Here is a 26,617-nt window from a genome sequence, read left to right on the forward strand (position 1 = left end):
CGAATTAGGGCCTCCATTGACCTGAATCACCTCTTTAAAGGTCCTATCTCCAAAAACAGTCAATTCTGTTGTCTTGGGAGTTGGAACTTGAACACGCAAAGCCTGGAAGCCTGCCTTGTGGGGCGGCATTCTTTCCTCTGCTCCTCATACCTCTCCCCTAATGGGCCTCTTCTCCCCCACTCCATGGGATGCACTCAGCGCTGCTCCCCACCGTGGGTGAGCCCTGCATTTACTGAGTGTACCATGCCCATCCACATCCAGGGCCGTGTTCTACCCATATGACCTGTTGGTTCCCAGCAGGGCCGTGGGCCATGGCAGTGAGCGGGGAAGCCTGTGTTCGGGGTACATTCCCCTCACCTGGCACATGGCCATGTGCAATTAGACACATGACAAACAATGGCAATGCTGAAGGCAGTGATGCTGAGAGCTGAGAATAGAACCCTGGAGTGGGATGTTAGTCTGCTCCGCCCACGCTATGGGGACCAGCCAGCTTAGCACAGGGATGAGCAGGGACTAGAGGTCAGAGTAGACTCAGTGGCCAAACAGGAGGCACAGTGGTGATTATAAGACTCTGGGAGAACATCTTAGGGGATGCTCCTTCAAAGCCTGTGTACAGCTCTAAAGTCCGAGGAACCTGAGACCAGAGCCAGAGAGCTGGGAACTTCAGGGCCGACCTGGGCCAGCTTGACTGCCCCCCTACCCAGTGTCCCTGCCGAAAGACTGAGTGGCCTCTGGGGGTGTCTGCTTGCCATCACTGATGTCAGCCTGGCTCGTCCAAACTCATCCATTGAGGTGGGCATTAAAATGTGTATGGACAGCAGGCAGTCCTGGTATGAAATGATCTAGGAACAGCCCACCCCACCTCAAATTGTCATGTGTCTCTGCAGTCCTGTGTTGAGAACCAGGACTGGCCGTGCAAAGAAGCCGGGGGGGGGGGGCGGCTCAGGTGAGGCAGCTCCCCAGGCAGCGCTGGCACCTGCCAGGAACAGCTGTAGGAAAATTCCTTGACCACATCATAGAAAGGGACTCTCCGGTACTAAAAACAGCCCCAAACTGGAACCAGCGTGTTGCCTTTGACAAGACTGAGTCGCTGTCTTCGAAATGTTTGCGTAGACGCTTGAACCAGAGGAACACAGAGGAGTTGTGATTGTGACCAACCCTTGACATCAGGGGTTCCAGGTTCACCAAGTGTGGTTCTATATGTTATTTGTGTTAATATTCATAACGGTTCTAGGGAAGATCGTGTTCTCACATCCAGCTTGGGTGGGTAAGCTCGCTGAGGTTCAGGTTGGTAACAGGATTTGTTCCAGATGTGTTGACTAGGCGGGGGGAGACCTGGAAGTTGTGCTTCTTCTGCTCCCTAATGTGGCACAAACCTGCCCCTCCTGGAAACTTCCTTTGGCTGCCAGCTGGGAGGCCATTGTTCTGACCCTTTTTCTGCATTCTGTTGAGTGTGGGCCTGCACCTTTTCGGAGCCAGCATCCCCTGCCCTGTAAAGGGAACAGCACCCCCTCTAGAGAAAAGAGAAAGGAGACTGGGCAAGTGCTTTGTGAACTGCCCCTCAGTCCTCCGTGTGTGAGGAAAGAGTCCCTGTGTAAGGTCACCTTTGAAATTAAACACCCTGTCTACCTCATTCTGGGCGGGCAAGCACCTAGGCTCAGGTTGGAAGAAGCTTCTCCCTCATGGTGGGCAGGGTGAGGTAACCATCAGAGAGGTACTGGGTATGGGTGTGGAAGGTTCTAGAGAACAAAACTTCTACCCCTGCGTGACTCTGTACCTGACCTGGCTGGTGTCATCTGCATGGCTGGTCTGTAAGGGATCGCTTGGTCTCTTGTACTTGCCAGGGCATTCACCCCGGTGACAGGGGCCTCCCAACAAAGGTTTCAGGGCTGTGGTTTTACCCTTCAGAGGGCCTCTGTGCTCGTTCCCACAATCAAGAGTCCAGCTCTGTGTCTTTGGGGAAGTCACTCAACATCTCTGGCCTCATCTACAAAACAAAGGAGGTAAAAACCCAATTAGTTATAAGGCCCTTCAGAACTGATTCTCATCACTGGTGACTTTATCATTTTAGTTGATCTGTTTTCCCTGATATCAATATCCCAAGTCATTCCTTTTTTTTTTTTTTTTGTCTATTTTCCCACCCCTCACATTTTTTTTTCTCAGCCTCTCATTTCTCCTGCAAAATCCCAGGAGATTTCCTGTAGCTAATGATTTTAGCTCTCAGAATTTTAAATCCAAGAGGGCACTTTGAGAAGCATCTAATCTGATCCTGCAGCTTTACCCTGGAGTTCAGGGCCCCTGAGAAGTATTTTGGGGGTTCTGCCAATATTGAAGCATTTTCCGCCAGACAGTGAGGAGTTAAACCGTCTCAGGAATCGGGCTATCACTTTTAACAGTTTGAAATATTCATGCTTTAGACTTTGTTGGAAACATGTTCCTGTCCCCTAATCTCTTCACTTTCTCTGATGAGAAGCCTGAGGTCCCCACAGGTGAGGTGAGTTGGCCACATTATCAAAGGATCATTCTGGCGCTGAAGTTGAATGTGATTCAAAAGACTTTAACGTTATTGTTTTTTGTGTGTGCATGTAAAGGATGAGAAAATTCTCAGTCAACAGAAGGAAAGAATAGAATGAGGGGTGGTGGGGGAGCTCTGGAGGCTCTTGAAGACCTCAGTGTGGACAGAACAGCTGCCACAAGGGGAAGGGCCCCAGGGTTCGCTCCTCTCACCCCCTGCCACAGAGCACTTTCTGGGTTCTGCTGTGCTCTCTCTCCCTCCCGCCTCAAGTCTGTGGTGAAGCTGTGGAGAAGTGGGTTGCTGTTCTTTTTTCTGACTTCCTGTGTGCTTCGGAAACCTCAATGAAATAAGAGCTAAAGGCAGAAAGGGCCAAGGACTGTTATGTCAAACATAGACTTATCCCTGGCATGGGGGATGGGGGGGCCAGATTTGTGATTTTTACAGACCAGAGCCCAGGACTGCAGCCCCTGGGCTCCCCACCGGGCTGCTAGGGAAGTCGCCTGGGGCTGGAAGTAGGAGGAGGGCACCTCACTCTTTTCAGGCGTGGCTCCCTTATAGCTATACAGATAGCCCAAGTGATTTTTAAGAATTATTCATCATTGAGGCCAAACCCATTAAAAAGGAAAACTCAATCACCTTTCCAGAACAGCTGGTGCATTTTCTCCGTGTCTCCCTTTCTGCCTACAGCCTCCTTGCAACCATGGCAGCATGTTTGTATAGCGGGTATGAGTATAGTCTTTCGAGTTTTTAATACGACCTTGATTGCAGAAGCCTAAGTGGGCTCCTTATCAGTTACCTTTCCGGGCAGACAGGAATCAATGAATGAGTGCAGCTCTGAACCTCCCTGAGAAGGACAGAGCTATGGGGAAACACCCTGCATTTCTTTTCTCTTTCTATTCCTTTTTTTTTTTTTTTCCTTTTTAAAGATTTATTTGTCAGAGAGAGAGACGGAGCACAAGCAGGGGGAGCAGCAGGCGGAGGGCTCCCGCCAAGCTGGGAGCCCCATGTGGGGCTCCATCCCAGGACCCTGGGATCATGATCTGAACCCGAGGCAGCAGACACTTAACCAACTGAGCAGGTGTCTCTCTATTTTTTTTTTTTTTTGATGACACATTGCTGAGCCCATAAACCCCCATTCTCAGGGCCTCCTATTCAAAAACAGTGTCCCACAGCAGACCCTATGGGTCAGTTCTTTCTTGGCCTAGCCAGGACACCTGGCTTAGTTTCTATGCCTGACACGGGATCCATGAGACCTTTCCCTTCCATAGCTCTTTTAAAAAGGTAACGGTAATTTTGCCTTCCTTTGGGCTCAGAAAATTTGGGGTTGGGTTTTCCCTTTGTGTTTTATTTTGTTCTTCTAGCCAGGGAAGAAAAAGATCCTCCCCCAGTTGGAGTAGTGTTTGGGAAGATGACTCTAGGCTGGGGTTTTTTCTCACCGCCGCACTCGGCATTCCCAACTATGGCTGGAGTTTTAAAAGACCAGGGTTCCCTCAAATTTTCTGAGCTCTGAATAACCAAAACCGCCTATTTCTTCTCTTTCTGTCCATTTCCCAATAATGGGCTTGGGTAACAAGAGACTGAAACAGAAACCGCTCCTGTGCTCTGAAGTAAGGGCTCAGAGACACCCAGGAAGTTCGCATGTTTGAGAACGAGTTCTAACGATAGGACCTGGCCTGGTAATGAGAGGCCTCCAGACAGGGAATCAGGAGACCACGGTCCCAGCCAAGAGTCCTCCTGTGTCAGCCTCTTTGAAACTCAGTTCTCCCTTCCGAGACAAGGGCCAAAACCGCTGTCCCACCTGCACCTCTGCTGCCTGTGGGTGAGTATCAGAGTCACCTGGGATGCCAGTAAAATGTACACGTGGCTGGATCCAGCCCCAGAGGTCTCCACTCACTAGGGACTGAGCCTTGCAATGTGTCCATCTGTTTATGTCTACATTGTTACCAAAAACTTATTCAGATCCTTGTTAAAGATGGTAAGGAGGACTTTATTTAGGAGGATAGAGCAATGGGGTTTTGCTGGAGGGGAAAGTCATGAAAATAAAACGAGGAAGAGTAGGGATTGATAGCTAAGAAGCAGGGTAGGCAATCCATGGATGGAAAAATTGCTAAGAGTGTAGGGTACTTCTTTTCTGAAGGGACGTAATAGGATTGCTGCTGAAGGCGGGCCAGGGCAATCTGATATTACCTAGGTGATGCGGATGGAAGGGGGGCGGTGGGAAATTCAATCAGACATCAAGAAAAATCAGCTGCGGAAGGTGGGGAATTCTGGTTAAGGCCACCTAGCAGGAGTCTTGCTGAAGACGGATTCCATGAGGCAGAGACGGAAGCCGAAGCTCAGGGCTAGTCGAGCGGAGGGCTCAAAGGAAGCCGGCTGAAACGTAGTCAAGGAGAGAGTCTGTCAGTGTACAGTATGTATTCTGACACGTGTGCACACAGCCAGGGTGACGCAGCCGTGGGACCAGGTGCTGTCTGAGACCGTATTGTAGGTCCAGCGGTCTGGCCTTGTCACGATTAGGATCTAGAACCCAAAGGACAGTACCAGGAGGTGTCTGTGGGCCGAGCATGGCTGCCTTCACGGGCAGCCCAGGGCCCTGCAACCCTGCAGAGTGTGGGGGTAAAGAGCCCCAGCTCTGCTCTCTACTTGCTCTGTGGCCTTCCGGAAGTCACTCGGCTCAGCCTCACCTTCCTCATCCGTGGGAGAGATGACAACAGTATGTTATGAGTGTATAACAGTGTGTTATGAGCACTGAATGGGCTCACTGTGCATGTGAGATCTGGGCCTAGGGTCAACCTAAGGAAATGCTACTAGTTCTAGGAAGTGAGCCCCTTGGTGTGCATGCAGCGGTGGAGGAAGGAAGAGGACACGCAGTCAGGGTCCCAGGGGCATGGGGCTCCCTGCCGTGCAGCCCACGCTCTGCTTTCTCAGAGGACTGTCTGCAGTCACAGAGAACTGTCTAGTCCTGGGGCTCTCTGCAGATTATACTGGGCTATCTCTCCTCCCTATTCACCTCTGATCCTGAGTGTAGAGAAGATCCAGAAATCTGGATTTCCAGGGCCTGTTTGTTCTCTCTAGTCTTGCTTTTGAGGCCAGGGATTGCCCCTCCCCTTCGGTGCTACATGCAGAGCCCAGAAAGGAGGGTTGTGTCGCAAAGGCAGGTTGAGGTGGACAACGGAGAGAGGGCTGGCTCCTGTCCTGTGGAAGTCACTGATTTTTTTCATATAGTTAACCAACTGAAAGGTCGAAGAACTTAGGATCCTTCATCTGTATGTCATTCTAAATGTAGATGCGTTTTTATGTCATTATAATCAGGATGTGAACTTCTTTCCCTGTCACTTTGCATCTTTATACAAATGTTTTCATTTACTACCAGTGCTCATATTTTAATCGAGTTTATCATTATCGATAGTGCCTGGAATCCCCGCACCCCCCAGGCAGCGCTCTGAGGATTTTGTTCTGATTTTAAGATCTCCCTGCTCTAAATAGTACAGGTGTGAACATCTTTGTGCACATGATCCATGCTTTCCCCCGTTGGGGGTATGGGGTTTCCCCAAGTTGGGGGACCAGGTCCATACATGGGACTCGCTTTATATTTTAACCAGCTTGCCTTTAGAAAGCCAGTTCTGAATCACCTGGCAATTGTCCCGGTTTCCTTTCAAGGCCGTAAGCATAAGATTTTATTCTTTTTCTCTTGACTTCTTGGCTTATATAGACGATTTGTAGTGGTGCCTCAAAGTTGTTGTCATTAGCGTTTTTCACTGCTGAGGATTTTTCCATCTATTTTTAATTTCCTCGAGCCTCACACACAGGTGGCATCCTGTTTGCTTGACGGGGCGTCTCAATGGCCGTTTCATCCAATCCGCATTAAAACGAAAGCTGATGGCTGCAGGGTGCCCGTGGGGGCCCGTGTCATGTTTAATGGCTTTGATATCTGTTTACATAAAGCAAATTTGTGTCCCAGATTTGCGAAGAGGGGCAGATCGGGGATGGGCAGGCGGGGAAGCTTTTTCAAGAGGATGTTTTAGCTGTTTTCAAGGTGGTACTAGACGAGGGGGCCAACTGTTAGCACTGACTTTGTACTTTCCCACTGGAAAACAATGTCAATTTTTTTTATTGTCGATGTTTATGGTCGATTTTTTTTCCTGTTTATTAAATGGGTCCTAAGAGATAACTTAAAAATAAAAGTGGATGTCACCATCATTATTACACATATTAATATATCAAACGCTGATGTTCCTTTTGGTGCTGCCTGGCTAGAAGGTGATAAGCTTACATGGAAGTTTCTGTTTGGAGTCACACAGAAAAGCAGGGTTCATCGGAGCTGTCCTCTCTGGCACAGAAATACCCTGGATGTGAGGAGACAAAGCCAGAGCCGGGTTGGGGGGGTGGTGGGCTCCCCAGGTGGGATTGGAGCTGTCAGCACCAACTTGCATTTGTTGGGTTAAAATGGGAAATCCGAGATCTGGTCCTGCCTTTGCCACTTAATAAGGGTGAGCCGAGGCAAGCTGCCCAGTCGCTTTTCCTCATCCTCAGAATGGGAATGACTTCTGCCTTGCGAGATGTCAACAAGATAGCAAGAGTGCAAATACCCTGGAAAGTATGTCCTCTGCACACACAAAGACCCTTTTCGCGTCTGTCTCTCTGTTGCATGTTTTTTAATCCTTGACTTGGATAAAAGAGTGGGGTCCCTCTTTTGCATTGGCAGCCCTACAACCATTTGAAACCAGCAGTCCTGTCCTCACTTCCCAGGACTCCACTCCCCTGCCCCTCCTGTGTCATGAGACAGAATTCCCAGGCTCCCAGGGCTCTGAATGTCCTCCTTCTAGAATGTGGCAGCCTGTCAAACCTCAGGGTCCCTGGGCCAGTAGTGCTATTGATGAGGTCATGTCTATGCAGAGCCCCGGGGAAAATTACCGTCCCTATTTTAGGGATTTTTCTAGTGCCCCAAATCTGCATTGATCTTTCTGGCAGCCGTATGTATCATAGTGACTAACTATGAGTTCACAGACAGCTTAAACCCCATTTTTGTTTAACCCATGCCGTTGCTAAACCACATCTTCCTCACCCCAGATTGGGGAAGTTTTTTGGTTTGTTTTTTTTTTTAATCTACGCAAAGAACCTCACGTTTATCCCGTTTCGCCACTTGTGTTTTGTTACACTTGGCGTGTCTTACCAACCTGTTGCAGATTTCAGGAGTCTTTTGTGGCCAGCATTTGTAGTCATGGTCTCTCCCCATCCTGTGCTTCACTTGGAGCTTCTCACCTGATAACCACAAACTCTTTAATGCCAAATTAACAGGTGTGAATAAAGGCCAATTAAAATAGCAGTCAGTCCCCAAGTGAATACAGACACTCGATAAGCAGTTGATGGAGAAACCGCTTATGAATTCAGCTGCTTGTCATCTGCCCCCCTCATTAACCTCTCAAAAAAATGGGGAAGAACTCAGTCAAATGCCTATAACTGAAGCATCGATTCGTCACGGCACCAAATTTCCCTGCTCAACAACCAACTCTGTAATGCACCCAGCCGGGGAAATGAGATTAGCTGGCGTCGTAGGCTGGGAGAAAAGGAACGAGTTGAGATCATGACTCAAAAGTGGAGAAGCTGGGAAAGAATTTAGTTTGGGGTTAGAGATGACAAAGAATGTGGTTTTGAAAATTACAACCTTTAGGAGATTGGAGAATAACAGAAGTTCCTTGGAGGGAGAAGCACATCTTAAAAACTCCAGGCTTCTGGGCACCTTGTATGTTGCCATCTTCAAGTGCTGGATGTGGGTGGGGGAAGCCTGCAGGGTCAGATGTGGAGGGTTGAGGGTCGGGTCAGAGCCGGGCTGGAGGCAGGTCCTCAGAAATGTGCCCCCTCCAGCCCCTGCCCAACCAGCTCTCACAAGCTGATGGCACCCATTTCTCCCCCAAAGGCACTTTCAGCAAAGTCACATCGGCAGCTTGAAATCAGCCTTGGAAGCATTTACACCAGGAACATTAGCAAAGCCTGCAAATGGGGTCCCCCTTCCCCTACGTCACCAGTTGGGGGTCACGGCCCAGGGACTGCATCATCAGAACTGCCCCGAAGCCTCCCAGCTCACACCTGCGATCTGTCTTCTAGCCTGAAGTAGATCTTTTTTTTTTTTTTTTAAGATTTTATTTATTTATTTGTCAGAGAGAAAAAGCACAAGCATGGGGAGTGGTAGGGAGAGGGAGAAGCTGGCTTGCTGCTGAGCAAGAAGCCTGATGTGGGGCTCGATCCCAGGACCCTGGGATCATGACCTGAGCCGAAGGCAGATGCCCAACCACTGAACCACCCAGGTGCCCCGAATTATATCTTTTAAATGAAAATCTGCTTCCCCACAGGGTGATGTTCAAATTCCTTAGTGTGTTGCCACTGTCTTCTCATTTCCCAACACCCCTCAGCACCCTCCTCATCAGCCTCATGCCACGTCATGTGGTTTCTGATCTTGCTGTGTCACCTTCTCCTGAGATTCTGGGGCCCCCTAAGGCAGTGCTCTTCCATGCTCCTCAAGCACCAAGCGTGGACCCCTGTTAGATCCCATCCCATGCTGTGGCTATATTATGTTCATCTTTTTCCTCTTTTTTTTTTTTTTAAGATTTTATTTATCCATTTGAGAGAGAGAGAGAGCACAAGCAGGGGGAGAGGCAGAGGAAGAGGGAGAAACAGACTCCCTGCCGAGCTGGGAGCCTGATGTGGGGCTTGATCCCAGGACCCTAGAGATCATGACCTGAGCCAAAAACAGATGCTCAACCAACTGAGCCACCCAGGTGCCCCTCATCTTCTTCTTCTTTACTGAATTATGAGTCTCTGCTGGACAGGAACCCTCTTCCCTCTTCTGTTTAGCTGCATATCTCTGGAGTCTGGCATGCCTCTTGAAACATAGGAAGTCAGAAAGGCAGGGGAGCGGGAAGGAGAAGAAGGGAAGAACAGGAGAGGGGAGGGAGGAAGGAAGGAAAGCTGGGAAAGGAGGGAGGAAGGAGGGGCAAAAGCAGGTTAGCAAAAATCACTCATGAACTGGCAAATAAGGAGGAAGGTTTTGGGGGTTTTCTCAAGGGTTGGGGGAGCAGTGCAGCCCAGAGGGCACGCAAGAAGTCTGCCTAGCTCTAGTAATCAAAGTCCTTGAACTAGCGAGAAGAGTAACAAGGAAGGACGGGCTCACACATCTCTGTTGCTCCCCTTTCCCCGCCGCCAGCCAGCCCTGTGTCAGCTGGCCTCCGGGTTGGTAGGTGTTGGCAAAAGAATGATCCTGAGTGGGTGATGTGTGTGGGCGTGGCGAGCTGAAAATGTGCTAGAGTCTCAATAAATGCTTTTTGAATTACATTGAATTCTGGCTGGGGGATAATCACCACCTTTCTGGTTCCTTCCTTCCAGAGGTAATGGGGAGGGATGCTCGGAGCAGAGGGGAAGGGATTAACCCAGTGATGGACTGGGGCGCTTGGAGCGGGCACCATGCTGGCCCTATGGGAACTGGGGCTGAGAAGGCTTGGGCTGGGGGGGTGGGGTACACCGCGTGACCCCAGCAGGGCACAGCTCGCCCAGAAACACAGGCCTGGCTCCCTGAGATGGCAAGGTCACTGCCAATTAGTTAAGTGGCTGCTCCCAGCAGGCCTTTGCAGAGGAAAGGCATGTGTTCCCCATTTCGTTGGTGTGGAAACGGCAAGAGGAAGTGAGTCAGAGACAGAGTGGAAATAAAGCATGTGTCTCGTGACATGCTGGCTTCTGCTAGATCCAAAGGGCTTATGTTGTGGCTGTCTCTCGTGAGGCTTCCTTCCACGCTTCTGTGATATTCTCAGGACAGATCATGGCCCTGTGTGTGTGTGTGTCCAGAGTGGGAGATAGGGCTGAGCTTTCCTGGTGGGCAGGCAGGTGGAGGAAGGTGGGTGTGGGCCCAAAGGTGGCATCAGAGAAGCGGGGACGGAAAGAGCCAATCCCGAACTCACTGGGCCGGTCTAATGCTTGGCAAGTAGGGACTGGTAGGGAGTTCCTGGTTCTTTCTTCTGCCAAGTCACAGGCACTTAAAAAATACATGTGCCAGGGAGTTTACAGAAGTAATCTCTGATTCTCCAGAAAAATCTGCAGGCTAGATAATATTATCCCCAGTCTCCTGAGACAGGAAACTGAAGCTTAGCACGGTGAACTTGTCCAGGTCACACGAACAGTCAGCGGCCGAGGCTTGAAGGCCACCACGTTGCCTGACCCTGAAGCGCACGGTGGGGCAGGCCCCAGACTTACGTGACAGGGCAGCCCGAGGACACAAGTTTGAAACCCGGGTTTGTGAGTCAGGTGACTGACCTCGTCACTCAGGTGAGCGCACCTTCTCCCTGACAGTGCCACCTCTCTGAGTAATGGCCCCTCCCCAGGCTCCCTCAGATCATGGGTGTAACTTTCAGCCCTTGAGACAGTGTATTTTATGCCCAGGATGCCCACCTCCGCTTCCACATCTGACTCTCTGAGAGGCCCAGCTTCAAGGTCATTTGCCAAAGACAGTCATTGTCGCTTGATAAACAAATGAGTGCTGGAAAACCAACAAAGGTCGAAAGACATAATGTTAGAGTAAAAGCCTGCCCTTCAAAAAGAATACATTGAGCTTAATGACAAATTCCCTGTAGCGTCTGTATTTTTCCCATTTTGCTGCAGTCACTGGAAAATATCAGACGCCATCATCCACATACCAGCCGCTGTTCGGGAGCTCTAACTCGCCTGGCCCGATGTCTCCAGGCCTCAGAGTCAGTTGATGGCAGAACTCGGCATGAGCCCCTAAGCATGGTGGCAGGACACATCACCAGCCGCCTCGTCTTTGGCAATTGCTTGCGCAAATTCCTGACACAAAGGATGTGTTCAGTTAAGACATAACATTACCCGACATTGTCTTCAAGTGCAAGATTGTACTTTTCTGTGATGCCGACGCCCGTGACCCTGTAATCTTCCTCTGCCGGGAACCCAGCCCTAGGCCCAGTGGTAACCCAGAAGATCCGAATGGGCCTTAATTCTGTTTTAGGACCCCCTCCTTTCGGCAGGTGAACATCTTGCCATTCAGGAAGAGTGTCATTTATTTTCTTCCTGAAGACCTCAGGGACTCCGAGATTGTACAACCTCCCTTATTACCCTTTCCAGGTTTTGGCTGAGACATTCTTATAGCCAATCAAAACTCTTCCTGTTTTAATTTAAGCCCATTTCCTTGTGTTTGTTGTTCTTTGATTTGGACTTGGGCAGACCTGGATTGGGAAGCAAGCTGGAGCCCATGATGGCTCAGGGCCAGGATTTCCACTGGTACTGTGAGACCTTCTCTCCTCTGACACTGTTCGAAGGGGCTGGTGCATGCTGGGATGCAGGGAGGGATCCCTGGGCTAGGGGTCATGGTCTTGACTGGAAAAAGGGGCAGTACACTTGACTCACAGGTTGAGAGTCAGAAGATTTAGGGATCATCAAAATACAGAGACAAGCCAGTGATGAGAAAATCAAGTCATTCAGCAAAATATGGAGAAATAGACAAGTTCTGTTGTCAGAAAGAGGAGCTAGAGGCAGCAGATTGTTCTCCTATCCGCCTGTCTCTGTGTTCAGTGATGGGTGTTGGAGTTTGAAATCAGCCATAGTGGGAACATTTACACCACAGAAATTGGCAAATGCTGCAAATCCGACCTTCCCCTGCCCCACCCCCTCCTCCAGAGGGCCACTGGCAGGGGGCACAAGATATGGGCACTATAGATGGTCAGACAAGATTTTGAAAAATAAGCAAGTGCTAACCATGATGATAAAGCCTTTCATTGGTGTTCAACTTTATTGCTTACAATGAATTTTCACTTGCATTTTTGCCCTTCATCCTCACAAAACTTCTATAAGGAAAACAGGGCAGGTATCATTACCCCCATTTTATAGGTGAGGCAGATGAGGCCAAGAGAGGTTAAATAACTGGCCCAAGGTTTTAGAGCTAGTCAGAAAATGAGCTGGCAGAGGGGCAGTGAGAGAAGCCTGTGAGTGAGGTCAAGGGCTGTGTACTCCTTACATTACATCTTTCAGTTACTCTGCTCCAGAGAGTTGGTGGGGGGCGGGGGGGGGGAATCACTTGGCAGTCCATGGCAGACCAGTGCTGACAGGTGGGAGTTCAGGAGTGCCCTTGAGGAAGTTGCTATGTACCCAACGGCCTACCTTTCTGGGTCCTTGTCTTTGGTGGGCCCTCATCTTTTAATCAAACACATGAATCCCTCCCCATCAGCACCCTCCCTCCCATGACCAAGTCTTAGCATCGGGAGAGTCACACTCCCTAAACCAGAAGACCTTGGGATTCTTCACAGACTGGGGATAGTCAATGCCAAGTTGACATTTTCCTCCTTCCTTGGAGTCTATGCCAGCCTCAGTAGTATCAAGAGATACCACCTTCTTTGAAGGCAGATGGGAAAGTGGGAAAAACTTGGCACTTGGATTCAGATCTGCTCTGGGATCCAAGCTGACTACTCGACAAGCAGGAATCCTTGACCAGATGGCTTAAACCTTGTTTTCTCATCTGTATAATGGGCATACTCATCCCTGCCCATCTCCAAGGATGGTGGTACAAAGCACTTACGTTTTTGGAATAAATAGCCAGAGGTTACTGCTGCAAAGGATTAAAGACAGATCTACAGGTCTTACCTCAGGCTGAAGGTGGAAGTCTAGCTGGGGTGCCTGGGTGGTGTAGTTCGTTAAGCAACCAACTATTGGCTTTGACTCATGTTGTCATCTCAGGGTCGTGAGATCGAGCCTTCTGTTGGGCTCCACACTCAGCATGGAACCTGCTTAAGAGTCTCTCTCTCTTTCTGCTCCCCCCCACCCCCACCCCCACACATGCACTTTTTCTCTCTCTCTCTAAAGGAAATAAATAAATCTTTAAAAAAGAAAAAAAAAAGTAGATCCTGAGTGAGCAAAATGGTTTTGCAAAAATATCTCAACTGGAGTCGGTCATGTTGACCACTAGGAATAATGGCCCCTGAACCAAGGGCCTGGAAAAACTGATGAAGATAAGAAACCGGCGTCTGCCAGGCATGTTGACAATGGCCAATGCATCAGTTTGGCTGGGCTGTTCTCCACCCGACGTAGACTATGAATGCTTTATTTGCCCAGGGTAGAGGTGGGTGCTGGCTCCTGAGTTCCTGAGTGGGCTGGAGAGGGGATCGATGATCCCACTGTGGTTTCTCATTACTTTTTTTTTTTAATTATTATTTTTTATTATGTTTTTTTTTCTTAATAGATTTTATTTTTTGGCTCAGTGTTCTGTTCACAGCAAAATCAAGAGGAAAGTCTGGAGCTTTCCCATATACTCCCACCCACCCACATGCATGCCCCCCCCACACTGGGACACCTCCCCCCATCAGAGTGGTATATTTACTGTTCAGTCTTGATGTTATACCCTCCACGAATTTGGACAAATGTGTAATGACAGGTATCCATCAGTATAATATTATATAGGGAGCAATTACAGTGCCCTAAAAGTCCTCTGTGCTCTGCCTAGTTGTCACTTCTTTCCCCCCAAGTCCTTGGAAACCACTGATATTTCTACCGTCTCTGTAGTTTTTCCGGAATGTCATGTAGTTGGAACCATATCGTGTGTTGCCTTTTCAGATTGGCTTCTTTCAGTTAGATGCATTTAAGTTTCCTCCCCGTCTTTTCATGGCTTGATAGAGCATATCTTTTTAGCACTGAATAATATTCCGTCGTCTGGATGTACCACAGATTATTTACCCATTCACCTACTGAAGGACATCTTGGTTGCTTCTAAGTTTTGGTGTTATGAATAAAGCTGCTATAAACATCCATGTGTAGGTTTTTGTGTGGACATAAGTTTTCAGCTCCTTTGGGTAAATACGAAGGAGCACTATTGCTGGATCGTATGGTAAGAATATGTCTCGTTTTGTAAGAAACCGTCCAACTGTCTTCCAAAGTTTGCACCAACAATGAACGAGAGTTCCTCTCGCTCCGTGTCCTCATCACATGCTTACATCCTCTTGGCTGCTCAAATCTGAAAGCGCCACGTTTCGTGGTGCCACCAGCTGAAGCTGCTGAAAGTACCATGGGGACATAATCCCTTTCCCCCTGCCAGACTTGGCCCTGGTCTCTGTCCCCAGAAAAGATTTTTAACTCACCTGCTCTATCTCTGTCCCTTGCTCTGCCTGCCAGAAAGGGCTTACCTGCTTCACTCCTAACTTTAGCCAATGGCACACACAATTTGGGCAGAAGGGAGTTCTTGGGTTACCCCAGATCTTTTAACTTTTACTGACATGTCATTTCTACTTAACTCTTCTCTCTCAAACTCTTCCCCAGTGTGTGTGGGGCATCCCGTGTGTGCTCACTGGCACAGCACCCTTCGGATGAGAACGCGGTCTGGGTGGGCAGCATTTCACCCCATCCCCTTCGTCATGGATGCCCAGAAGCCATGTGGTGTAACCTATAGATGTGGGCATAGCTCTTCTTCCCAGCTCTGAGTCCACATCCCCGCTAGTCAGCATAACAACACCAATTGTGCCCCTGGTTTCTACATGCCTTTGGAATGATGGGCCCTGTGACTTCCATCTGGTATATGGGGACAGATGCCATGTGCTACTCCATTTCCTTCCTATCCCAACACCTGTTTTATAAAACTGTTTCATGAATCCCCTGCCTGAAAACTAGTTTATACCAACAGATCCCCAGGGGTCATGGACCCTTGGCTCAATAGACACAGCAATTCCTAAATCTGGGACCAATTTATGTGTATGACTGGTGCGGTGCCCACACACACACACGAGTGTGTGTGTGTGTGTGTGTGTGTGCGTGCGTGCATGCCTATCTCTACAACCGGAGTGTATACTATTTAGGAGTAAGACACCCTACCCTCATCTTCATTCATATCCTATAGCAGATCTGTCATTGTCCCATCTATTACCCTTGGGGCCTTAACATTCCAATATTCTCCTGCTTATTTCTACCTACCAGCATCATCATCTTTGTGCCTGAGGACTTTCTCTGGCTCCCGAGTCCAGTCTGCCCTTGTATGGAACTGGCTGGTAGTGCTGGGAATGATGGATGTAAGAGGGGCTGTGTAAATACCCCAGCACGCAGCACATCCTGATTCCCAGAGTTCCCAGCAGAATGGCCCTACCGTGGCCCAAGCGATAAGTCTATTGATACCCCTCCTTAGGCTGTCTTCCCTTCCCCGTCACACATCTCCCCCTCCTTCGGTGGGCTTCCTAGGCTTGCTTCTCAAGCTCTTTCCTCTAGACTCCTTCTTGAAGGTGTGGGGAAACTGAGGTACACACTCAGCACATAGCAGAGTATTGGCGTACAGGACATGTTCAGGTGATATTTATGGGAAAATGGCATGGATGCTTCTAGAATATACATATTTGCCTCTAAACTAAAGCAAGCCAGATATTCTTTTCTTCATCTGTCTTGTCCCAAATTCTGGATTCAGACTGGTGCTGTGCCCCTTGTCTGCCTGCCCCTGATGGAAGGGCCTTGCTCCTTCCCTGGCCCTCACAGCATTTCCTTCTTGCCCTCGTAATACATACTGCTTCTTGAAAAGGAACAGCTCCTTTAGGCCAATGACTGTCTCCATCTTCCCTTCTAGTGTCCAGCACAGTGTGAATGGGTAACGTAACCTTGGTTCCACTTCTCAAATATTTGCCTCTACAATAGCCAGTTCCATCCTTTTTGCTCCCAACTCCTGGTCTAACAGTGGCCCCTAGAATCTGAGTCTCTTGTTAGAAAGGAGATCATTTTCCTGTAAGAATGGACTCAGAATGAGAGTTAAGGTTAGCCTAGAAAGGTGGCCCCCAGGCCATGGCTGTATGTTAGAAAAATCCTTGGAAACTTAAAAATACCAATACTTGGCCTCCCCAAAGACCAAGTCAGAGGCCTTCTCTTGGCACAGGGCCTAGATTTATGCTTTCTTAAAAGCTTCCCAGGGGTTCTAGTGGAGCCAAGGTTGACACCACGAGTCATCAGATAAAACTTCCTGCTGTTTCCTTGGGGTGCTCCTGCTTCAGACCAGTGGGAAGTAAATGGGGTTGTGTTGGATCAAGAAGACAGGACCCAATTTGTGGAAACTCAAGGAGAACTGAAGTCTCCTGGGATTCTTAGAGTCTATGTAAGTGTCAATCAAACTGTCATCCAAACTGGGCTGGGTGTTCTAGGGGCCCAGCCCAGCCCTCTCCCACCTGGCAGAAAGACCTCCCAACTGGGCTGTGAGAGTGTTGTTCTTCTCGAATTCTCCTGTGCACCATGAACAATGTGCCGTATGATGAGTTCCTGTGGGACTGAGGCCTCCTACCCAAAAGTTAGGGCTGGCAGCGGCAGGTGGGGGCAGACAAAGCCATCAGCTGATGGACTGGCCGCCCCCACCGGGGCCCTTTCCTGCCTTGTCTCTTCCAGTTCCCTCCAGGCCACCCATTCTCCCCTTCTGCTTCTTCCCTTGTCCCTGTTTCTCTCCTGCTATTTTCTAGTGTCTAACTCTTCGCTTTTTCTGCTCAGCTGTGCCTTGGAACCATGCTGCGGCCGCCCCCTCTCACAGCTGCCTTTGCAAAGTGTGGGCCTCTTGCCTCGGAGCCCAGTGTGGGAGGAGAAATGTGATGGAGAGAGGGGGCTTCTAGAAGAGAAAGCTCACAGCCTGGGAGCTCGAGGGCCGGGTTTCAGACCCGGATGTTTATATGAACTGCTCCTTTGTGCTTCTGCTTCTCCCAGTCCATAAAGCTGGATGCCTTGAAGGGGAGTTTTTGAGAATGGGGGGATATGTGGTTTGCTAGGTCCTGGAGCTCAGTGGGAGCTGTCCCTGGGGCACGAGGCATGTGGGCCTCCTCGGACTCATTTCTGGGCTATCCCTCTGCTGTCTCCACAGGACTGCGATGTGCCGATCCTAGCTGCTGCCCGAGAGGATGTCTGGGGTGTCCGAGCCCCTGAGCCGAGTGAAGGTGGGCACGTTACGTCGGCCTGAAGGCCCCCCAGAGCCCATGGTGGTGGTGCCGGTAGATGTGGAAAAGGAAGACGTGCGGATCCTCAAGGTCTGCTTCTACAGCAACAGCTTCAATCCTGGGAAGAACTTTAAACTGGTTAAATGCACCGTGCAGACAGAGATCCAGGTGAGTGTGGCAGGCAGGACCTGCTCTCTTCATGCGTCTGTCTCTCCCTCTCCTTCCTGGGCAGCTGAGCAGCCCTCCTTCAGCCCAGCAGGTTCTCCTGTAGCCGCTCCCTGGGCTGGGGACTCCTGGGAAGACGTTCTCAGCCTGCTGGGCCAGGCCTCCTCTCCAGGGCTCTGCAACCAACCTCCTAGAGGGTGGGGGGAGGGACATATTTTAGGGGCTTCATGTGAACCCCAGATCATTTGCCTTATCTTGGATTCAATTCATTTCATCTCATTAAAGATTTATGGCATTTGGAGCTCCACGAGGGATGTCAGAGCCTTCACCCTCAAGGAGTATATGCTCTGATAGAATTGGGATTTGAGATATACACAAGTGATTGCATGGAAAACAGCACAAAAAATGCTGTAAGACATGTGCTTGGCACTTAGAGAAAGGAGGTGGGAAGATGATAATGAACTAGCGATGCCCTAGACCAGGTGGATGGTCACCAGGTCCTTTATGAGGCAAAACTTCCATTGGCTTTTTCTCGTCCAGGGCTATGGAAACTGTTTTGTAGGTTTGGGTGGTCAGTATCATCCCAGCCCCCAGACACCAGGAAGCCAGTTCACTTTAAGCAGTTGTGTAAGAGCTTGTCATTAAAAGCAGAGTTACAATACACTGATTATTTTTATTATTGTTGATTTGAAAGAGAGAGAGCATGAGTGGGAGCGAGGAACAGAGGGAGAGAGACAAGCAGACTCCCTGTTGAGCAGGGAGCCCAACATGGGGCTCAATCCCAGGACCCTGAAATCATGACCTGAGCTGAAGGCAGACACTTAACCGACTGAGCTGCCCAGGCATTGCTATACCGATTGATTTTAAACACTTATTGAACAATTACTCTGTATAGCCTAGATCCATCCCTCAGCACACATTACCTCCTTGACTCCTCCCAGCAGCCCCATGAGATAGATACAATGAGGATATCCTTTTCCACCGCCCAGAGTACCCCTTTCTGATGATGTCCAAGAAACCCAAACTGGTTTTCAAAGGGTGGCTTTTTCATTTGAACAAAAGAAGGAGGGGATTTTTGGGAAAACTCACCACATTTGAGAAAGCTGGATGAACCATTTCCAATCCCTTCATCACCAATCCTTCCCCTGTCCCAAAAGTCAGTATTCCTCAAACTGAGTGAGTGTCTCTTCTAGTTGGTGCTGGCAGCAGCCTCTCCACCTGTCCATTTGTCTCCTTAGCCGTCTTCCATCTATTAGAGTGCACCAGAGCAGAGTGTTGGTTATATCATCACCTTGGCCAGTCATCACAATTGATCATGGTTTGGTTACTCCCTCTGTTTCCTGTCACTGATTTGATAAGGGTCTTATTTGTGTATCTTATTTGTGTATCTTAGTTCCAGATGTGTAGGTAGAGTTGTGCCCTGAGAGTGAGCTCTGGACACCTTATTCTTCCCTTCCAGGGAGGTGTTTTCATATCTTCTTAGCTCTCTTCTTCTTCTTGAGACTGACTTCGAGTGTATCATCTTCACAGATAGCTGATGCCATCCACTGTGGGTTTTACTAGTTTCATTTTCAGAAGTTAACCTGCTTTCCAAGTTTGGCGGCACCTCCCTGACCTCTTCTGCTAAAAACCTGCGAGCATGCGATTGGTCCAGATCAGGAGTTGTTCAACAGAATTACAGTGTGAAGGGACCCTAAAGGATAGGTCCTTTCCAAGAGGGGGGAACAGCAGGAACAAAAGAAGGGAGGCTGCTAAATGCTGAGTAGTTCAGGTGAGGTAATATGAGTAATATTTAGAGAAGCCTCAAAGTCAAGGTCAGAAGGGAACGTTGAGGGCAGATAAGAGAAGGCCTAGAAGATTAAGTTAAGAAATTTGGCCCTGGACAGGCACTTGGGAAAGACATAGTTTTTAAGCAGGGGAGAGGCTTTTCTGGAACTGATGACTTGCTCAATGCATAAGGGGGGAAAAATACAGTGGGCCTCCAAAAAAGGCGATGAGACCCAAGCTTAGGAAGAATGGCTCTACTCAAGGCATTATCTGGGCATGAGAACAAAGGTGAAGAAGAACAAAAAAAGAAATGATAGCCTTCTAAGAATTTATGTCCAAGCCTTAGACTTTCCTACTTCCTATCTGTCCTGCAGTCAAACAGCCATGGCTTTAGAGTTACCTAGACCTTGAGCTGGATACTGTTCCACCCTCATTGGCTACATTACTGTAAGACCAATATTTGACCACCCTGGCTTCAGTCCCCTCACTTGGGGATTATGCCCACCTATAGCCATGTTGTAAGGGTTAGAGGTAAGAAGCACCGAGCTGATCGTAGGAGCTGGATCATTGAAATCTATTGATTGCCTGAATGCTGGGTCATTTCCCCACTTAGGAATCTCCAAGGATTTTTCATTGCCCATAGAATAAAGTTCAAATTGTCTTCCAGTAGCGTTTAACCACATATCTGTCCTATTTTCAAATAGAGCAGTAAGATGATCAGACTGGAGTTTTCAAACAGTATATAATGTTCTGCAAGATATTAAGAAGTATGTCCAGGAGAATGGGTTTTAGGGTCAAGGAGTTTGGGAAATGCGTGCTTAAACAATTCCATACATATCCTTTGTGACAAGACTTCTCAGAGCCTTAAATATGCTGATATGTGTGGGGGATCACTAGGAAAGGGCTACAAAGGGGATGTTTTCAGAACTAAGCCATTTCTTATTTGCCTAAGAAACCCTTCTTTTGCAAGGTGGACCACTAGTCCTCTGGAAAATCATTCAAGACTCTGTTTTCCCTAAACTCTGACAGCTGTACAGAAAGGGCAGGAGAGAGGAAAGGCTGGAGACAGGAGATGGATTAGGGAGCTGTGGCCATAGTGCAGGCGGGAAATGATGAGGGCCTGAACTAAGGGAGTGGCATTGGAACAAAGACAAGTCAACACATCTGAGTGCATCTAAGGAGGCAGAGTTAAGAGAATTTGATGATTAACTGGAGGTAGGGAGGGAGAGAAAGGAAGGAGACAAGAATGACTCAAGATTTTGCTGGGGTAACTGACTGGGTATTGGGGCCACTCACTGAGATACCAACAGAGACAGGAAGGGCGTTGTGAGATTTCAGCTTTACAAGTGTTGTGTTTGAAGTGTTTGTGAAACACCACCTTGGAGGCGCATTAGCCTGGAGCTCAGAAGAAAGGAAGGACCCAGGGAGAAGGATTTGGAGCCATTATGCAATGGATACCATGTGAATGGATGGGATTACCCATAGAAGCATGAATAGAGCAACTGAAAAGGAGTTGCAGTTTGGAAACCCTGGGAAAGCATCTTCTAAAAGGCTGATAGAGAAAAAGGGGCAGGTGAAAGAAAAAGAAGAACTATCCAGGGAAAGATGAAAAGAACCAAGAGAACAGGCAGCGGACACAACGGCAGTGGAAATTTTGAGGTAAGAGTGGTTAGTAGTGTCAGACACTCAGAAAGGTCAAGTGAGATAAGGCTAAAAATAGGTTCATTGGCTTCAGTAACAGGTGCCATGATCTTTTGCTGAACAATTTCAGTGAAAAGATGGGGGAGGGGGACAGAAGTCATTGTAAAGTTGGTTGGACAGTGGAAATGGAGAGTATAACCAACACTCCAGAGAGGTTTTGATCATAAAGGGAAGGAAAGAAGAGAAGGCAAGAGGAAGAGTGTTAGCGGCAGAGGGAACAGCGGAGGAATATATAGGCAGATAACCAAGAGATGCCAAGGTTGGCTATTTAAACTAAGCTAAAAATTTTTGGTTTTATCCCATCTTTTCTGGGAAGCCAGTGACATAGTTTAAACATATGAGTGATATGAGACTGCATTTTTAAAAGATCACTTGAGCTTCAGAGTGGAAAATAGATTAGAAGAAGGCTAGAATGATTGTGGAGAGATGTTAGGTGGCTGTTGTGGTGATCCAGATAAGAGATGATGGTGTCTTAGACATGAAGGTAATGATAATGATGATCTTAGTGATGATGTGTTGATGGTGATGACAGTGACAGTGATATTGATGGTGCTGGTGACAGTGAGGATTTATGATGGTGGTGGTGATGGTATCAATGGCGACGGTGGTGGTGATGGTGAGGACTGATGATGACGGTGGTGGTAATGACAATGATGATGGTGGTGGTGATGAAGGTAGTGTTGGTAGTGGTTGTGATGTTTGTGATAGTATTGGTGCTGAGAGTGGAGGTGAGGGTGAGGATTGATGATAATGGTGGTGACAATGATAATGGAGATGATAGGATTGGTGATGACGGTGGTGGCGGTGATGGTAGTGTTGATAGTGATGATGATGGTGGTGGTGACAGTGAAGATTGATGATGAACGTGATGGTATCAATGGTGAGGGTGGTGGTGATGGTGAGGATTGATGATGACGGTGGTGGTAATGATGACGATGATGGTGGTGGTGGTGGTGGTGACAGTGTTGGTAGTGGTGGTGATGTTTGTAATAGTATTGGTGCTGAGAGTGGTGGTGAGGAGGGTGGTGGTAATGATAATGGAGATGATAGGATTGATGATGACAGTGGTGGTGGTGACGGTAGTGTTGATAGTGATAATGATGATAGTGATGATGATATTGATGGTGATGATGGTGGTGATGGTGAGGACTGATGATGATGGTGGTGATGGCATTGATGGCGATGGTGGTGATGACAGTGAGGATTGATGATGACAGTGATGATGTTATTGATGGTGATGGTGCTGGTGACAGGGAGGATTGATGATGACGGTGGTGATGGTATCAATGGTGAGGGTGATGGTGACAGAGAGGACTGATGATGATGATGGTGGTGATAATGATAATGATGATGATGGTGGTGGTGGTGATGATGAATGGTGGTAGTGATAGCAGCTAGAACTTTTGAAAGCACATCACATGTACTATGTCAGTGACTTCTCAAAAGAACTCTAGGAAGCACATACTAAATTATCTCCAGCTTGTATTTAAGGAAACAAGGTGCCAAGTAGTTCAGCAAATTGCTAGTACGTAGTGGAAGCTATATTCAAACCCAGTCACCCCACCTTCAGAGCCTGCACTCCTAACCACCATGATCTATGGACAGAATGATTATAATCCAGAGAATTTGGGAGGTGTAAATGAAAGGTTTTGCTGATGGACTGGAGATGCAGGAATGAAGAGGAGGGAGGTGTCAAGAACTGGGCAGCCCTGGTTCAGTCGAACAGGGTCTCACTCCCTAAGATGAAGAATATTTGAGGAAAAACCAGTTGCAGAGGGGGTAGTTCACAAGTTCAATTTTGGACCTGTCAAGTACAGTGGAGATGCTTTAACATTTTCACTTGAAAACATGGAGTAGACTTCTTGATACACAATTCTGGAAGAGAGAACAGGGCTGGAGATGGACATTTGAGTATTGTCAGCCTCTGGGTGGGGGTTGGAGCCCCAGCTATGGGTGAGATCATTAATTCAGCATCCCGAATAATGTCACGGTCCAGTCCACAAATATTTGTGGAGTTCCCCATGTACCTGGCACCATGCTGGGTATGGCCTGGGGTTATCATCATACTCAAAACAGAATAAGCTTAACATTGACTCACACTAATGAATGAACCTTTACAAGAGACAAGTGCTCTGACAGGAAGAAGGAGGGCCTGGGAGAGCATAAAATACAGAACAGTTTGGTCTAGACATCCAGGAACAGCCTTGCTCTTCAAGGCCTGTTTGTGGACTCTGTTTCCAGCTGTATACAGGTCCAGACCCAGCTTTCCTGCCTGAGACTCTTGGGCCCCTCTACCCTCTGCTCCGACTCCTTCCTGCACCCTCCTTCCCTAGGGGAGCTTTGTGCTTTGAAGGGTTTTTCTACTTCCAGCTCCTTCTTTCACCAGCCTCCCTGTGCTCAGCTAGCCAAGCACTTGTCCTTCCATAAGAGCCCGTCTGAAACGCCGACACCCCCACTTAGCTGTGTCTGATTCAGTAGAAGCAACGGAGAATCACTCTGGCACAGTCCAGAGATGGTAACACCCCTCCCAAACAGAGTTACTGCATGGGCACTTGCTGATTTCATGTTTTCCTTCTTATTCTCAACGGCTTTCTCTGAGACTGTAATCGCCTCGTGATGTGTTCTCCAGGCTTTTAAAAGCCCTGTAAACAACACTGGCCCTTGGGCCGAGGATCCCACAGAAATCAGGCAGGTGTTGAAGGGGAACTGAGCAAGTGCTGGATGAGAAATGTATTTTGCTCTTCTTGATTTTCCATTTCCCTTTTGTTTGATATTCATAGGAAATTGTGTTTGTTTGGGAGCTCTGAATCTCTGTTGCAAGTGGAGGCTTATATCATTATATCCTTCTCTAACATGCTAATTTGCTTGTCTGGGAAAGAGTTTAAGATAACACTTCGTAAACAACTTAGCAGAGTGCCACCCAGACGTGCCCACACAGGGCGTCTCTCTTTGACTCTTAATAGCTTCTCCTTCATTCCCATTCTCCCTCTCCCTCTCTCTCTCTCTCTCCTCTGCTCTCCCCTTCCCTTCCCCATTCTCCGTCCCCTCCTCTCTCATTCTTTTCCATGTAGGTTGACCTTACATGTTGATTTGTCAGATAGTCCTGGTTTACACACCCTGTCCAGAGATGATTAAGGACAGTTCCCCTGCCAATCTTAAGAGCATCATGATTCGGAGGATAAATTACATGGTCACCTACTTCTAGGTGCCATATTCACTCCTCTCTTTGCCTGACATCCTGACTTGCTGGCTCATGGTGTTTTTCTCTCTCTGGCTGATGTCAGCTGACCCATTCTGTTCATGGGCTATCTACTCATCCTGGGATTTCTGTGTCTCACACAAGAGGGCATCAAGCAGAGAATTAGGCACTAGACTGTGATGGGGTGTGGTTAAGAGTGTTGGGGGGAGGAGAACCCCACATCCAAAACCCTCTTCCTCAGCTGGACTTCATCCTGCTGAAAAGCCATGTTCGAGTTTCATCCTTGTTCTGTCCTGAAATGTCCCTCTACTAAGAATCCACATTGACATCCCCAGGAGGGAGAGAGCCTGAGGCAACCTTTGCCCTGCCCTTTGCACCTGGTCCGGCTGAGTCCCATCCCTTCAAATCGAGGCTTCCGGCCTGTGGAGTCAGCCTGTGGTGCTTCTTGCCTGGTGTGTGAGCAAGGCAGAATCCAACCCCAAGTGCAGCCTGCTCTGCACACACTTGTACTCACTGACCTCCGCTAGAAATACAGGACTCATTTTTTTTTTAAAGATTTTATTTATTTGAGAGGGAGAGAATGTGTGTGTACGTAAGCAGGGGGAGGAGGGGCAGAGGCAGAGAGAGAAGCAGACTCCCCACTGAGCAGGGAACCCCCTGTGGGGCTTGATCCCAGGACCCTAGGATCATGCCCTGAGCAGACGCTTAACCAACTGAGCCACCCAGGCACCCCAACAGCGGTCATCATATATACGATACATTCAAGAGTATTCCCATAAAGGCACATTTCAGATATTGAGACCCATTGTCCCCGCTGACACTTGTTAGTTTCAAGTTTAAACCCATCCCTTAACCAGACACGCAGTGCTGTGGACTGAATGTTTGGGCTCCGCTGCCCTCCACACATCCATATGTTGAAGCCCTAACCTCCAGCAGGGTGGTGTTAGGAGATGAGGCCCTGGGGAGGTGATTAGGTTCAGATGAAGTCAGGAAGGTGGGGCCCCAGGATGAGATCAGTGTCCTTTCAAGAACTGGAAGAGGGCAGAGCTCTGCCCACCATGTGAGGACCCTGCCCTCCGTCTTCGAACCAGGAAGAGAGCTCTCACCAAGAACCAAATCTGCTGACACCTTGATCTTGGACTTCCAGCCCCTGGAACTGTGAGACCTGAATGTCTGTGGTCTGCAGCACTCGGTGACATCAGCCCACAATGACTACCACACGGAGCCAGCCGCTCCATGCAGCCGGAAGCTCATGGTCTCGGGTCTTTGTTTCCAGAACAATCCCTGCTGCCCTCCTTCAGATGTCTCTAGAGGCAAGACCACAAAGTTGACATGAGAGAAGAAGGGAAGGCATGATTACCTGTCCTGGGAAGTTGCCGTTTCTCAAAGAAAGGTTGCCCTAAGAAGAAGGAACGAAGCCATGCAAGGCGAGCCTGTCACGTGTGCGGACTGTCCCTGAAAACCTGAGGGGAAGGAGTTCAGCTGGGAGACCACAGATGCTTCCCACAGAGCCACTCATGGTGCTATAAGAAAGAAGGCAGGGACACCTGGGTGGCTCAGATGCTTAAGCCTCTGCCTTTGGTTCAGGTCTTGATCCCAGGGTCCTAGGATCAAGCCCCATATCTGGCTCCCTGCTCGACAGGGAGCCTGCTTCTTGCTCTCCCTCTACTACTCCCCCTGCTTGTGCTCTCTCTCTCTCTGTCAAATAAAAAAATAAAATCTTAAAAAAGAAGAAGAAGAAGAAGAAGAAGAAGAAGAAAGAACAAATTTGCCTCTTTTATTAAAAAAAAAAAGGAAGAAAGAAAGAAGGCAGTTGGACAAGCCCCTCCCCCTCTCTGCACCCCCTCCCCATTTCCTGTGCAGCAGGCCTACCGGCGGCCCGCCCCACCACCCACAGACGCCTGCAGAAGTGAGCGCCGGGCCAACACACGGAGTTCTCAGCCTCTCTGTATTTATCCGCAGGCCTACATTCATTATATCGACAAATTAGCAGGCAGGTGCCTGTGCTTACATTTCTATTTTTAATCTGCAGTTGTGCTGCTGAATGTCCCTGTTAGAGAGAGGCTTTTGTCGCATCAGAATGAACGCTCTCAGAGTGATAAGTAATGCTAACTTTCGTTATTTTGTTCTTCAGTCCCTCTTTTAAAATTATCCCTTAGGTGTATTGAGAACTTGGGACTTGTAGAGCTATTGTATTTGTTCCCAAGGACCGAGGCAACAGATCACCGCGAACTCTGGGGGCTTTAAACAACAGAAATGTGTTCTCTCTCTGGAGGCAGGAAGGCCCATATCAAAGGTTTGGTGGGAAGGCAGACCCTTCCCTCGCCTGTTGGAGATTCTGGGGCT

At 48.6% G+C, this 26,617-nt stretch overlaps 1 protein-coding gene across 2 annotated transcripts in view; it reads left to right on the top strand.

Annotated features, from left to right (window-relative positions):
* The window catches only part of PTK2B (protein tyrosine kinase 2 beta), a 126,101-nt gene that overhangs the window by 46,967 nt on the left and 52,517 nt on the right, over window positions 1-26,617 (top strand). For both annotated transcript variants that reach the window (XM_044224991.1, XM_044224992.1), the window contains exon 2: window positions 17,367-17,607. In XM_044224991.1, coding sequence (XP_044080926.1) covers window positions 17,404-17,607 — 204 coding nt within the window. In that variant the 5' untranslated portion in view covers window positions 17,367-17,403. The remainder of the gene's footprint in view (window positions 1-17,366; window positions 17,608-26,617) is intronic.

The sequence above is a fragment of the Neovison vison genome, chromosome 11 (assembly GCF_020171115.1).
Source record: "Neovison vison isolate M4711 chromosome 11, ASM_NN_V1, whole genome shotgun sequence".
Lineage (NCBI taxonomy): Eukaryota > Metazoa > Chordata > Mammalia > Carnivora > Mustelidae > Neogale > Neogale vison.